The sequence below is a fragment of the Trematosphaeria pertusa genome (assembly GCF_010094035.1).
Source record: "Trematosphaeria pertusa strain CBS 122368 unplaced genomic scaffold BU26scaffold_7, whole genome shotgun sequence".
Lineage (NCBI taxonomy): Eukaryota > Fungi > Ascomycota > Dothideomycetes > Pleosporales > Trematosphaeriaceae > Trematosphaeria > Trematosphaeria pertusa.
The window spans coordinates 1,762,380-1,776,383 of NW_022987218.1; the positions used below are offsets into that span (position 1 = coordinate 1,762,380).

General features: G+C 56.8%; 5 protein-coding genes across 5 annotated transcripts; 2 read left to right on the forward strand and 3 right to left on the reverse strand.

Moving 5' to 3' along the window:
- Positions 1–409: 409 nt before the first annotated feature.
- Positions 410–1,771, forward strand: BU26DRAFT_564968 (uncharacterized protein; the record flags this gene model as incomplete). Its single annotated transcript, XM_033833330.1, has 1 exon — positions 410–1,771. One exon carries the CDS (start codon positions 410–412, stop codon positions 1,769–1,771), a length of 1,362 nt encoding a protein of 453 aa, XP_033684319.1.
- Positions 1,772–2,488: 717 nt separating this feature from the next.
- Positions 2,489–5,326, reverse strand: BU26DRAFT_605177 (uncharacterized protein). The gene is made up of 2 exons (XM_033835573.1): positions 2,633–5,326; positions 2,489–2,574 (listed from the first exon to the last, which is right to left on the reverse strand). The coding sequence occupies exon 1, from the start codon at positions 5,012–5,014 to the stop codon at positions 2,981–2,983; it is 2,034 nt and encodes a 677-aa protein (XP_033684320.1). The 5' UTR covers positions 5,015–5,326; the 3' UTR covers positions 2,489–2,574; positions 2,633–2,980.
- Positions 5,327–5,775: 449 nt separating this feature from the next.
- Positions 5,776–8,800, reverse strand: BU26DRAFT_505365 (glycosyltransferase family 31 protein; the record flags this gene model as incomplete). Its single annotated transcript, XM_033826846.1, has 3 exons — positions 5,776–6,392; positions 6,439–7,328; positions 7,392–8,800. The coding sequence occupies 3 exons, from the start codon at positions 8,798–8,800 to the stop codon at positions 5,776–5,778; spliced, it is 2,916 nt and encodes a 971-aa protein (XP_033684321.1).
- Positions 8,801–9,406: 606 nt separating this feature from the next.
- Positions 9,407–11,318, forward strand: BU26DRAFT_316188 (uncharacterized protein). Its single transcript, XM_033821985.1, has 3 exons — positions 9,407–9,638; positions 9,687–10,451; positions 10,498–11,318. The coding sequence occupies exons 1-3, from the start codon at positions 9,582–9,584 to the stop codon at positions 11,293–11,295; spliced, it is 1,620 nt and encodes a 539-aa protein (XP_033684322.1). The 5' UTR covers positions 9,407–9,581; the 3' UTR covers positions 11,296–11,318.
- An 876-nt stretch (positions 11,319–12,194) lies between these two features.
- Positions 12,195–13,846, reverse strand: BU26DRAFT_595089 (uncharacterized protein; the record flags this gene model as incomplete). Its single annotated transcript, XM_033834924.1, has 4 exons — positions 12,195–12,540; positions 12,794–13,191; positions 13,246–13,325; positions 13,390–13,846. 4 exons carry the CDS (start codon positions 13,844–13,846, stop codon positions 12,195–12,197), a joined length of 1,281 nt encoding a protein of 426 aa, XP_033684323.1.
- Positions 13,847–14,004: the final 158 nt, after the last annotated feature.

The following is a 14,004-nucleotide window of genomic DNA, read 5'->3' on the forward strand; positions in this document are numbered from 1 at the left end:
GTGAGAGACTGGTTGGTGTCCCTTTCTCATCGACCATTTAGCCTACCCCGTCCCTTGTTAACCTTTCGTATGCGACGCCCTAAGCGGACAGCTTTACTGGTCGGCAATAAGTTAGACCTTTCGTCTAGCCTTGCTATCAGACGGGCCATTAGGAAAGCATCCACTTCTTTTACAACAGAGCTTTGCCCTCCTCTGGAAGAAGTGTCTACTTTTCTAGTCGGGTTACGGCAAGACAGCCTGTTTGCTAGGCTTGCATGGGTTCTACGGTCCGGCCTCTTTTCCTTTACTTTCTTACGCTTTGAGAATATCTTGCGAACGCTTACTGAGAGTAACCGTTTACCCTCATCGAGACACCTCGATTTCCGATTTCGCCGAGCTGAGACTCCGGACTCGGTGCAGCCTAGCCAGCATGTCGCCCTCTAAAGCTATGACCGGGCTAGACGCGCTCCACGGCTACCTCGACCGCCACGGTCTACTCGACGCAGCCAACAACCTCCCACACCATTCCGCCATCACCATCACCCCGCAAACCGTCTTCCCTTCCGAGCACCCGTACAAGCTCCTCCTCGGCATGCTCCACAGCCGAGAAGTCTGGATCGCCCTCGGGAATTCCCCCACTTCTAGGCCCTCAGCAGCGCCTACGATGAGTCTGTATCTAGCGGGCGCTGGCTCGTCTCTGAAGAGCCTCAGCCCAGCTGAGTGGGACCACGTGAGCATGTTCGAGCCGTTCAGCACGCTGTGGGAGACTACGAGGGATTGCGCGGGGAATGAGAAGACGTGGGCGGATAATCGGAGGGGCATGCTGAAGGCGCTGGCTTATTGGTACTTTTTGTGGGCCGCAGTTGAGAGGGGTGGCGCGCTGGATGTGCCGAAGACTATTCCGAGTTACTTGAGGTTGGCGTTGGGGAGGTTGGAGACGGGGTCGCTTTTCCCGGAACATGGGACTGGTTTGGTGCGCGAGGTGGGTGGGGAGGGTGATGGGAGGGGGAAGAGAGAATGTGAGCGAGGAGGAAGAGGGATGGAGGGGAAGAGGCGGGATGGTGAGATGCTGAATGAGCGGATTCATGATCTGAAGGAAGGTGGCGCTGCAGAAAGGCTTAGGGCAACAACAGGGGTTGGGACGACCGGCGAAAAGAGCGGCTTGGGCCGGATAGAGTCTCGGCTCCGCGGCCCACTCCGAGAGAAGGTCCAGCACAAAGCTGGAAGGGAGATCCTAAGAGGCAACGAACCACATGCACAGAACCGCCTGAGCGGCGTCAATTTCGCGGAAGATGACACAGAAGCAACTACGGCCGAGGAGCTACTGGCCGCTTTTCAAAAGCCTGCCTCTCGTCATCCCTATCCCGCCCCTCAAGGTTTGTCACCGTATCCACACCCAAGCTCATCACCACCGGCAGCTAAGGCAGGAGGTCCAGAACAACGCACATCCAAACTAAAGTCTGGTTCGCTGCCATGGGACCGCCAATCAAGAGCATACACCCCCTCGTTTGAGCGGAGCGAGAATCCACCGACCTCCCTTGTTCATCCAACCCCTCGTCCTGCGGGACCGGTTGATCCAGCTCGACTTCTACCTCCGCCCGATGATGAAGTCTTCCCGGAGCTTCGGCAGCTGCTGGACATGGAGGCAACATTATCCGCTGAGTATGACAGCTTGAAGAGGAAGGCGGAGAAGCTTGAACGGAGGACGGAGGAGATAAAGCGGAGGCTTGAGGAGCAAAGACGGAAGATTAGGCGGGTGGGGTTGGGTATGTACGGCGGGGAAGGTGGATGATGAGTAGGGGAGATGCGAGAGGAGGTCTAGTCTGCGGGTGGAGGAGTGAGCAGGTACGGAATCCGGAGTATCTTTAGCAAGGACTGGGCGTTTGTATCGGCGAGGGGACGCGTTTTAGTCAAGCAAGGAATGCATGCTGCATACAGAGATATTTGCATGATCGGCTAAGAATGGTTTGTGTGCAATTCCTCGGCACTTGCGGCAACCTCTCGCACCGCCACTGGACTAAGCGCCACCCACAACGCGAAATCGTCGCAATGCAGGTGGTTGACCATGCGACAGATGCCCTCGCAATAAAGACGTGCCGAACAACACACTCCTCTACCCCACCGTCGTAACACTGTGACCAAACGGCTAGGATTAAGGTCCTGCGCGAGGAGCTCGTGCAAGCCAGTGAGAAGGCGAAGCGGCGCAAGACCAAGATGACAGGATAAGATAAACGAGGTGTACCAGCTAACGAAACGCGAGATGCACGAGGCTACGACGTAATAGACCTGCAGGGAACCCGGGAGGATTTCTTTGTGAAATAAGAGCAGCGTGGTTGCACTTTGGGCCTCCAAGCCCATGACGAGCTTGGAAGGTGTGTTTTCGACATGTTCGATCGCTATGCTGTCTCCCTACAGCGACAAACTGGATGGGATTACTCGGGGCCTCGCGGACTTCTCGCCTGCGCTTTAACCTGATCTCCCCTATTGCATAGTATAGGAATAGACCTATGTCGTGGCACGCGTAGGGTAGGTGAAAACGCATCGATATGGGTGTGCCCCAGGCCCATCAACCGCCTTACTGCTCATTACAGTCCCCTTTTCAAAAAATTAATGTGATGGTCATTGTTGGGCTAGTAAACATAGGCGTGCTTACATGCTGCAGCTCACCGCTTTTATCTCCATCCTCCCCTCCTGTTTCACCCGCAGATCCCTCCACTAAGCCTCAAAGCTAGACTTACGGCATAGCAGCATATGCCAAAGCAACCACTAAAGACCTTATCCAGAAAACCGGTAGATCCTGAACAAAACAAGCAGTAAACTAGCCGAAGCCGTTCTTCGATCCAAACCAATACACGTATACAATACAAGCCGAAACAACGAAGTCGGTCTTCAAGCTGGAGGAGACAGTAAGGCTGAGTATCATCCAGCAACAAGACGCAGCGTGACGTAATAGTTTCCGGCCGCGATGATCCCGCGTCGTGAATCCGCATGCTGGTACCCATCACTCCTCCATATCACTCTCCTCCTGTGCTAGCTCGGTAGCAATCTTCAAGCTCTTCCTCTTGAACTTCTTCCTCCAGCCCTTGCGCTCATTATCCAACTTCCTCCGCTTCTCCATAAGCGCGTGCCGCTGTATGTCTAGGATATCCAATTCGTCATCGACAGCGTTGATCTGCCGTGTGAGCTGCTGATCCTGCGTGACTATCTGCGCGAGGCTTTCAAACTCGGCGTCTTCTGCGGTGCGTTTCTTGCCGCGCGGCAGCTTGGCTTCCGGCATGGGCTCTGGTTGCGGCTCTGCTTCCGGTGCGGGTTCTGGCGGCGGCTCACTTTCCGGTGTAGGTTCTGGCTGCGGCTCTGCTTCCGGCGTTGGTTCTAACTGCGGCTCACCTTCTGGTACTGGTTCTGACTGCGGGGTGTCCCCATTCATTCGGCCGTGCTGCTCGTTGCCGGTATCTTCTGAGGTCGCGACTTCGTCGAGCGTCATCTCGATCTGGCTCACGTCGAGCGTTGTCAGGATCTGGCTATCGTCGATGTCGTCGTCATCCGTTAGCATGTGCTCCTCCTGGGGTTCATCCTCCTCCTCCTGGGACTCATCGGCCTCCTTTGGAGGCTTCACAGCCGCCGGACCCATCTTGCGCGCAATATATGCCAGCGCGCTGCGGAACCGATGCGGATAATCTCTCGCCTCCTTGAGTACAGAGTTATTCGCAATGCCCGCCGCGATAAAGTACCACTTGACCATCAGATTAAGCCGTATCTTGTCGCTGCGATCGATCGGATCCACATTCTTGTCGTAGGTCTTATTGAACGGATGCCAAACCTGCTGCTTGGCAAGCACATGTGCGGGGATCTTCTCTGGCGCTGTGTGTCCGCTTTCTCGGTAGAAGTGGATCTCGTGGCGCTGGGCCTTTTTCTTTATTATGTGTGCGTAGATGTCGTCGCCGGAGCTGATGTGGCGGCCTACGAAAAGCTTCTTGGGCCCGGAAGATGGGAGGAGTGTTTGGTCGGCGAATTGCATTTCCTCCGGCGTGGGGATGTTCTCGAGAAGGTAAAGCTCGCGGTATTCAAGCAGATAATCTCTTAGCTTGGTGTAGTCAGACTCTGAGTCGGATCTCGAAGATGATTCTGGAGAAGGTGAATCTCGACGTGGTTGGGGAGAGCTGGTTTTCCTGGAAAGACCGGAACGAGATTCGACACCCACGAGGTCTGCAAGACCTGCGTCTTCCTCTTCTCCCTCCCCCCTTTCTCGCTCTTCATCCTCTTGCGCTTTCTCAAACTCTTTCTGAAGGTTTGCAAGGTGTGCTCCCATTTTTTTTACTCGCTCTCTGGCAAGTTCGATGGTTAGCGGCGGGTCCGCCGCTCGTTTGGTCAAGTCATCGAGCTCCTCATCCTCCCCCTGCGCTTCTTCAGCCTCACTTTCTCCACTGACCGCTTCCTCTCCATCCTCTTGCTTGTCCCTGTCCCCCCGAAGGTTCGCAGGCTCCTCATCCTCCTTCTGTGCTTCTTCAGCCTCGGTCTCTCCGCTGTCCGCCTCCACTCCTTCCTCTTGCGCGCCCTTGCCTTCTAAAAGATTCACACCCTCCTCATCCAGCCGCTCCTTAACAATCCGCAGCCCCGCTTCAAACCTCCTACAAAAGTGCACCGGCGCCCCGCCGCCACCGCCCTTCACAAACCCGCCCGCCAAGAAATAATACTTGATAAAAATACCTATCTTGCGTTTCTCAGACGTCGACGGCCCCGCGAGATACTTAAACGGCGCCACGAGATCCACGCCCACGATCTCGTCCAGGAGCAGGGCAGTCGGACCGCTGGGACCGTGGCTCTTCGTGCAGAAGCGCAGTTCGGGGCGCTTGTCCCCCTTCTGCGCCAGGAAGGCGTAGACGTCTAGGCCGCCGCGGGTTCCGATGACGAGGGATTTGCGCGGCGAGACCCCGGAGTGGTGGACCCATTGGAGGCTGCTGGCCTTGGGCAGGATGTCTAGAAGGTGCTCGGTGCCGTTTGCTTTGAGGTAGTTGTGCAGAGCCGCGAGAGCCATGCTGCTGTTGGGGGTGTCTCGGCGCCACTCTGGTACTGGGGTCGCAACGCGTTTGTGTGAGGAGCTGTGATTCGTAAGGGCGGAAAATAGATATTGCTATGTGCGAGGCACGACAATCCGTCATGGCGATTGTTGGGGTTGCTAGCGAAGGGCTGAGCCTCGTTTGTGGACGCGTCGAAGCGCGTCGAGCCAAGCGCTCTTGGGGTTCATACGGGACTAATGCTGGGCTAGCTAAAGTCCTTGCATAGGAATTGATGCATGTCCGCTCTTTGGGGAAATGTCCGCTTCAGATGAGAGATGTGTAGTGTTGTGAAAACGGTGGGGATGCGACTGAACAACGGATGGACCGAGCGCGCGCTAGCCAAGCCCAGCGGCTCACGTGCTGACGGGATATCCATGGATTTATGGATGCTAGACGACCTTCAGAGACTCAAGAGTCAATTCTCGCTGCAAATATCAGCGTGAGAACTATGCAAAGAAGACCTGAGTCTCAAGTTTTGCGTAGTCGGTGGTGAACAAACGTGATTGTAGTCTACCTTAGATGAACCACATGAAAGCGGCGAGCCAGTATACAGACCACCGCTTCCGACCAACGCCGTACTACACGCAAGGCCTCACGCCAAATCCCTTACGAAGACAGTCCCAGAAAAATACCTCCACGAAACAAGCCATCAATCCGCCGTCGCCCGCTGGGCTTAACGCACCACACCACCACGCCATCACAGCCCGACCTGCCCCTCCCAAGCCAACCCACGCCCACATCAGCGCCTCTTCCTCAAATACTTCCTGACCTCCTTCGCGCGGGTCTGCATCAACCGGTCCATAGCCTGGTCCCGGCGCGTCCTCCGCGCCTTGAGCAAGCGCCTGGCTTCCTTCAACCGCTTCCTCAGCTTTCTGTCCTGGGATTCCTCGTCCTGGATCTGCGCCATAATGTGCTGGAGGTCGTTCCCAGGTGCCGCGCGACGTGTGCGGTTTAGGTGGCGAAGCATGGCCTTGGCTGCGGTGAGGGCATCGTAGGCGGTCTCCTTGGGAGCGTTTCCTTGTGAAGGGTTTGATGGGAGGGGGGAGAGCTCATGGGATGTGCTGCCGGAGGCTCGTTTGGGCACGGTTGGAGTGCCTGAGCCGAGCGAGCTCGACGCTGGGGTCGGCGAAGGATTAGAAGATCCCTTTGCGACCTTTGTGCCGGAAAGAATGGATACCGCACCGAGCCTTCCGCTGAGAGGATGCGACAGTGGCTGAAGCCGGCGTTTCGATCCAGACAGGCTGCCGGAGGCTCTTCCGGCGTCTTTGCCCTGGGGTCCTGGAGAAGCATCTGGGCCGCCAGGACTAGAAGCCTCTAGCGTGCTAGGGAGTTGAGCTTGCTGAGCTCCGTCTGGCCCTTCCAATTAGTCAGCTACATAACACCGAAGGTCGAAAAGTCTCACCAGTGGTTTTGTTGTGGAAATCCCGGATCCGCCTCAAAGCGCCTATGACCATGACATGCGTGTTGCTCCCACTGCGGGCAAAGACAGTGTCCTCCAACCTCTTTAGTAGAAAGACATATTTGATGAGTGCCTTGAGTTGTATATGCGCGTTGGGCCTGAGGTCTGGAGCGGTAAAGATGCTAAAGGGCTCTCTAAGAGGTAGTTTATGCATGTCCTCGATCGTAGCGTATTGGAGGCTCGTTGTCGTCTCCATGTAGAAGATAACCTCGACATAGGTCGCGTACCTCAAGTATGCCCATGCTGTGTGGTTGTGGCGTTGTCCGAGCAAGAGTCGCTTTGGGTGATATTTTCGCTCTCCACGTCTGATAGCCTTGCTGTCTGGTACGTCATCGAAGACGTAGTCATTCTCCGCAGGAAGCAAGTCGAAGACATGCCTCACTCCGCGCTGCTTGGCATATTCGTAAAGATCCTGGAGTTGAGTTGGTGGCGCTGGGCTCGTGTTTGAGCTCTCGGACTTGATTTTGCGTAGGCCGCCATCTCCTACATCGGTCAGACTAGAGTGTTGTTTCAGCAGGCCCTTCGTAGACGTACTGGAGCTCGTCATGCTCGCCTCTTTCATGTCGGCAAATGTGGCGTCGAGAACGAGTCCGGTTCGCGTTTTGGTTGCAGGTTTTTGCCCCGTTTGCTGCTTGTAAGAGGGCTGTGTGCCTACCAAGACGCGGGGTCGTGGTGAGCAGGCAATGTGTTGACGAGGAGCTCCCGGATAAACTTTCGGCCCGAGAGTCGCGTTGCTAATCGCCTTCGGCTGAGTGAAAGGGATGTAGGAGACGGCCAAGCGACGACCAGATAATCTCAGGCACTTCCTACGGTTTTGAACGGGCGCCAAGTGTCTTTACAAACTATGATTATGAATTTAATTTTGCTGGCTCTTACATCTCTGCTGCCGTGCCCACGTCAGGAACTTGTCTTTCCGCCATCCGCTCGTCCATCGCAGCAGCTCAGTCTCCCCGTCAGTCTGCACCTCTTTCGGATCCACTTGAGCTCCGAATCTCATGCTCCTGCTCAGGTGGCATTTCGTGTTGCCATTCTCGTTGTGATTGGGCGATGGAATAGTCGAGTACGACCATTGGACGCAGAGGCTACTCTCATTGCAAGAGTCGCGGCATGCTTGCCATGACTCCTCGCCGTCGTGGGCTTTTCCTCCTGCGTCGCTGTGACGGTGGTGATGGGAACCGTGCTCGACACTGTCGAACAGGATATTCCACTGCCCGTACTCTGGGCCCGATGAAAGGTTGTCCCAGTCTTCCCTCGGGTCGTCTAGGTTTTCGGGCTGCATGAAGCGGATCCAGATGTCTGCGAAAAGGAGCGGTTCTTTCAGGTGTTGATACTCTTCTCGGTCTCGTTCAAGGCGCCACACCTCGCTGGCGAGCTCTGTCGGCATGGATTGCATGGCCATGATCTGCTCGCACCACAGGCCCGGGCCGTAAGGGATGGTGGCCGGATTGAAGCCCGAAATGCCTGGCCAGGTCTTGTTCGGGCCGAGGCTGAGGGCAGTGGACAGGACCGCGGTTAGCACGCCGTAGGCCGAATTGTGGTCCGTAAGGCGGGAGTCGAAGTGCGGAATGACGTCGGGGCGGTCTACAATGAGCGCGCGCATGGACGCCTCAGAGAGGATGAAGGTGCTGCCGCCCATAGCAAAGGGGCTGCTCCAGGCGGCGAAGGGAGGGTTGGCGAAGAAGACTGGCTCTGCCGGGTCGAACTGGCCGAGCCAGGACAGCAGGTTCGAGCGGACGAGGTAGCTGTCGGGTTCGACGAAGGCGTACCACCGCCGCGCCGGGCGTGTCTCCCACGCGCGTTCCAGCATGCGCAAGACCTTGTACTTGTCCAGCCTTGCCAAAATCTCCTTCTCCTCGTGTAGCTCGTGGGCCTTGAGCTTGCGGAAGTCTGTGCTCGTGAGGGCGAACTCGAGCTGCCGTCGATAGCGCTGCAGCTCGTCGTTGGCGGCCACGAAATCGGCACTGTAGCGGTCGAGCACGTCGTGCACGTGGAAGGCGCCAAGGTCCATGTGCAGGTCTCCCATTAGCAGCAAGTTGTCGTGGTATTTCGCGTGCGTCAGGAGTAGGAGGGGCGGGAGCGCGGCCCAGGCGTCGGAGGCGGTCGTCTTGACGGAAACGACGAGCTGGTCGGAGTCGACGGCATGCGGAGCGAGCGAGGGCGCCTTGGGGCGCTGCGACTGCGGCAGCTCCTCGTCGTCGTACTGCCTGGGGAAGCCGCTGATCCAGAGGAGGACGCAGACGACGGTAGCGAAGACGACAAAACGCGCAGCGAGGCGCAGGCGGCCGGCGGGACGAGCGGACAGCATCTCGCTAGAGCGCTGTGGGCGTGATCTGCTGCATCAATTGTGCTGCTGCGGGGGTCAATGGCGTGGGAGGTCGGTCGCTGCGATGCATCATGGCTCCAGCGGGTGGAGAGCCAGGGAGCGGAGCCCCTGAGAGCCGCGCCCGGCCGGCGGGACCAATGGCTCTGGCGCAAGGGACACGCGGCGTTCCATGGCAGAAATCTTCGCCTGCGAGCCGCACAGCGCGCAGGAACAGAAGCTCGTCGAACGACTCTCGATATGTTTCAGGCGAACGGCGTCTGCTTCAGCCGCTGAGCTGCTCTGGGCGCCCGCTCTTGGCGTCCGGCTAACCGGCGGAGAATCTGCTTTTCCGGCTTCCACCCCGCGTCCGACGCACATCACGGCTTTCCATACAGTAGTCTACCTAGGTACTGGCAAACGGCCCCAGCGCTAGAGACGCCGCAATCGTCAGTCCTCCTCCCGCAGCAACGGCGAGGCCGTTGGCGCTGCATGACGCAGCCAAGCATTTCCTCTTTCAGTGCTCACGATGCGAACCAAGCCACCGCAGGCCAGCGCCGTGGCGTCACGATCGACAAGCCTTAGCCCGGAACCGCCATGGCCGGCAAAGCTTGTCTCCAGCTGCGACTCCCATGCCCGATTCGTCCAAAGACCCAAGCATCTCGCAAGATACCTCTGCACTCTAATGGCATATAAACGCTGCAGGTGGTCCTTCTGTTCGCTACATCCCCACTGCTTTAGGTATCCTCCATCACAGTGCTGTCGCGGCTTCTAGAGCAATTGAACCATGACCGGCGTGATCAAGAGTAATCGGTGTGGGACTTGCAGGAAGAGGAAGGTCAAGGTAATGCAATCCACTCGCTTATCTCTCCTCTGACTAAAGAGCGAGCAGTGCGACGAAGCCAAGCCGGTCTGTGGACCTTGCCGGAAGGGCGGCCGCGCCTGCGAAGAACCCGTATCTAGGGTTAAGTTCACAAAACCAAAAGACCTCTCTGGCGCCGAGACCCACCAACTCAAGCCCGCCAACAAACCAACGAATGCCCTGCAGCCCTGTGACGACATCGCCGTCATCCGCACTGCTGGGACAGAGCATGGCGCCTCCTTTCAGACCCTGCGGCTTGGCCGCCTCAGAAAGCCTCTCGAGAAGACCAATAACCGAGACTCCGGGCGGACGGCTGCAATAATACGGCCTCCCGCACTATCTCCCGTCGAATCGCTCCAGCTCATCCTCTTGGAGACGTTCAGCTACGCAAATCCGGGATTGCGCCTCGCCTTTGTCGCAAATTACCTGCGGGAGGTACCATCCCGACTGGGTCACTCTGCTGCTTTGGATAACGCCGTAGCGTGCCTCGTTCATTCCCATACCCTCGCGTGCAGCAGGCGCTTCCCGGGCAATGATCGGAAGCAGGGTAGTCTTTACGCCAAGACTCTGCAAAGCTTACAAGCAGCCCTGGTGGACCCAGTCGAGGGGTATTCGGATAACACCCTGGCAGCTGTGACTATCATGAGCAGGGTAGAGACGCTCGGTGGCGGGCCCGACGGACCTCATTTCATAAACCACGCTGGAGGGGCTTCAAAGCTAATCCAAGTCCGAGGACCATCCTATTATCAAAGCAGCTTCGCTAAGCTCCTGTTTTTAAGCCAAAGAGGCCCTTCTGTCAGTTAAATGGCCTACCTGTGCTTGTACCAGCTAAACTTTGCAGGTCGCTGTTGCCCTCGTTCGGGGCGAAGATTGTTATCTCGACGCGCCGGAGTGGAGGTCCATTTCCTGTGCCGACGTCCACTCGTGCCAAGCAGATTGGCTGGCCGATGAGATGGAACGGGAGCTTACCGCTTTACCGTCCCTGATGAGGAGGGTTCGGCAGTTTCATTCATCGTCTAATGCAGCCGAGCGAGCCTCAGTCCTCAAGCAAGCCCAACAACTGCGGAGAGCAATCCAGGCAACATCCGAGTTTGTCACTCAGAGCGTTGAGAACAAAGTCGATGTCTTCGAAGTTCCGTCCAGGGTCGGAGATACCCTTTTTCCAACCATTTACCAGTTTTCGACTCGCACCTTGGCCGATGTTTGCGCCTTCTACTGGGGTGTTACCATCATCCTGGACACCATAATCGCACGCTTCCTTCCTTTAACCTCCCAGTCGGCCATGGAGATCCTCCGCGATCGCTGCATTCGCGCTCGCCAGCAAATCTGCATGTCGTATGAGTACTGCGAGCAGTTTTGGCCTATGGGCTGCATGTACATGTCTGGTCCGCTTATCATGGCATATCATGGCGCTACTGCGGAAGAGAGACTTTGGATCATGCTGAAGTTGTGGAGAATAGGGGAGCTCATGCCACAAGTGCAGACTTTTTGGGGCCCTGTCGGCTTGGAAATCGCGTCGAGATATTTCTTCGGGGAGCCGTTGAAGCTGGTCCGAGATAGAAGCGATGGTGAGGATGCGTATCGGATGAGCTTTGAAGAGAATATGGATGATATGACGAAAAAGATCAAGGCTCTCTGAGGTGTAGAGATCGTATTTATAGATTAGTACGCCGGCGGAAATGACTTAGCGTTGTTCGTTTCTATGCTTACCCGCGAGTGCGTGCTGCTGATACCCATCCAACAAATTAAAATGAATTATCGGATATCTAGAAAGAATTATGAAAACCCAAGATGTGCACCCTCCACATTCCCGGGATTCGTCTTGGCTCTAATGGACGATTTGTCAACAGATCATTCGCATCTGCCGAGTCTAGAATCGAAGTCTTCGTGTACTTCTTCGAGAAGAGCTGGAAGCGGGCTTCATCGTCCCGCGAAGAGTACCTCGACCGAACAGGTCCTTGGTTTCAATATGGGAAAGCACCGCCGGGAGCTGTAGAAGCTTACGGTGAAAGATAAATACTTGAGTTTTTCGAAGAAATGGAATCAGAAGAATGCGTCGACCGAGGCATGACTCCCTCCTTTCACCGCACCAGAGCTCGGTCGGCAGACTCTTACCGATTAAGCCATCCACCCGCGACTCGAGCATGCGCGACGGCCTCCGCAAAAAGACGCAATCTGCTACCTAGTATATCTGCCATCACCGAACTTGAGTAACACCTCGTAAGTCTCCGACCGCCCGTAGCAAGTGCCCCCTGCTTCCCTATCCGCATTTAGTTTTGCTCACCCACGCCAATCCGCCTTCAAGCTGACAGTAGCACAGCAGCATGGCGGCCAAGCGGCCTCACTCTCCATCCCAGTCACCTCGCCCGAGACCGCTCGCACCGGCGCCACCGCGTGGTGAGCGAGCAATCGAAGCAATCAGCGCGCCAACGAGTGAAGACGAGGAATCGCAACCGCCGACGCCTTACTCGAACTCTGAGACTACCGATCTGGGCCCGCCCTCGCCAGAGCTTGATCCTTACGCGGTAAGCCCGGTGGTTACCACGCCCAGCGTGCTCCGCGTGATAGCGATGCTACCCCACGGATATCGTCACCGCGTCGTTCTCGCACCCGATCCCGCAATCGGACCCCGCCGCCCAGCACCGAACTGGACACCATACTCAACGCATCGTCCGACCAAGAGTTGGTGAACGAGTACATGCGCGCGGGAGTCGACGCGGATGTCGACGAAGCCGAACTCGGCGCGATGACCCAAGACGAGGTCCTGCTAGCCAACGCGGAGATCGAGCTTAACGCGCCCTTCCAAGGTTCGGACAAGTACGACGCAACAGGTGCTATTCGACTGCGTAAGCGGCTCAGGCGCCCAGTCCCCAAACCGCATACACTGGTGCTATTTCGTCACACATCTTGAGTAAGAAAATTGGTAGGAGGGTAATACCACTATGGGAGACCGATACCATTAGACTTGATCCTCATTCATACCCCCACAGCACATTCCCATCCTCTCATCGCATAAGCATTCCAAAGAAACCTCAACCTCAACACTATCTTCAGTCCCTCTACCTAAACTCCCATCACCGCCACCAAACCGCTCTGTCCTATTTCCTTGCCAAAAGACTCAATCCCTCACACTTCACCGCAACCAGCCCTCCCAAGCCTCACGCCTGCGTCTCTGCTTGCCCATAGAAGCACCCACCCCAAAGAAAGCCACCGGCGGACTACTCGCCGGCGTGTCATCACCCAGCAGCGCCCGCCTCGCCGCCGGCGTTGCAGGATGTGCTGCGTTCGCAGGACCCCTACGAGAAGGGGTGACTGGGAATTGGGCACCCATAGGACCTGTCGGCAGTGACTCTACTCCTAGGATGGCTTGACCACCGGGGAGCGAGGTGCTCTGCTGGGCGCTGGGAGCTGGGAGGCTCGAGCGAGCGACGCGCCTGACTGGGAAGGGGATGGGGCCGATCCGGGGACGGGGCGGTGTCGTCTGCTGTTGGTCGTTGGATCTGCGCTGTACGGCTTCTTTCTTCCGTACCGTGAGCTGGCCGGTTGTAATTGTCTATGCAGTCGAATCTGTGGGATTCATAATACTCACTTCTCCATTTCGCGGTGCGGCTCGAGCCAGGAACAGAGCGATAGCCGGCGGCATCGCGTACGTAGGCGCATTCCGCGTTCCTCAAAGGACTCGTTAGCATCGTAACACACTTCCCTCCGGCGACGACTTACGGTCAATGTATACCTGAATGGAAGTCAGCGAGTAGTCCGGCAGCGTTGGCGCGGCGGGCGGCGCTCTTCGACCTAACATTCGCCTCCGCGTTCTGTTTCTTGGAGAGACCCTTGGAAGCGCTGGACATCTGAAGCATGGTTTGCGTCTTGGCAAGCTGGAAGAGTCGATAGGCACGCCCGTTTCGGAGGCCAACGGGGACGCCGCTTCGGTGAAATGGGCCGCTCTTCTTGTCAAAACCGTACTTGCGGATTTGGACGACAACGTACGCGACCATCTCCTCATAGTTGAAGTATTCAATGTCGTCCCCTTCCGGAGACGCAAACTTGTCAACGCCAATGTCGGCTCTGGTTAGCGGGAGGATAGTGGCTTCCCATCCAGGGGGGTGTTGGTTCACCTTATGCCACTTGCCGCCAAGCACGATCTCCTGGACGAAGTTGACTATTTTCGGCCGTACGTACTTAGACACCATGAAATCCTTGATCTCTTGCTCTGACTTGTTTAGGTAGGGAACCATGGCGCTCTAACTACGGAGCGACTTGGGGATCGATTGATTGAGACGCGCGTCGAGGGGTGTAACCGGGATGGGAGCCATGTCAGCGGGAGCCATGTTGGCATCCTCCTCGAATA

Coding starts and splice junctions, on each gene's coding strand:
- BU26DRAFT_605177 (XM_033835573.1), bottom strand. CDS start 5,014: ATGGCTCTCGCGGCTCTGCACAACTACCTCAAAGCAAACGGCACCGAG.
- BU26DRAFT_316188 (XM_033821985.1), top strand. CDS start 9,582: ATGACCGGCGTGATCAAGAGTAATCGGTGTGGGACTTGCAGGAAGAGG. Junction 9,639..9,686: donor GCAGGAAGAGGAAGGTCAAG/GTAATGCAATCC, acceptor AAGAGCGAGCAG/TGCGACGAAGCCAAGCCGGT. Junction 10,452..10,497: donor TAAGCCAAAGAGGCCCTTCT/GTCAGTTAAATG, acceptor TAAACTTTGCAG/GTCGCTGTTGCCCTCGTTCG.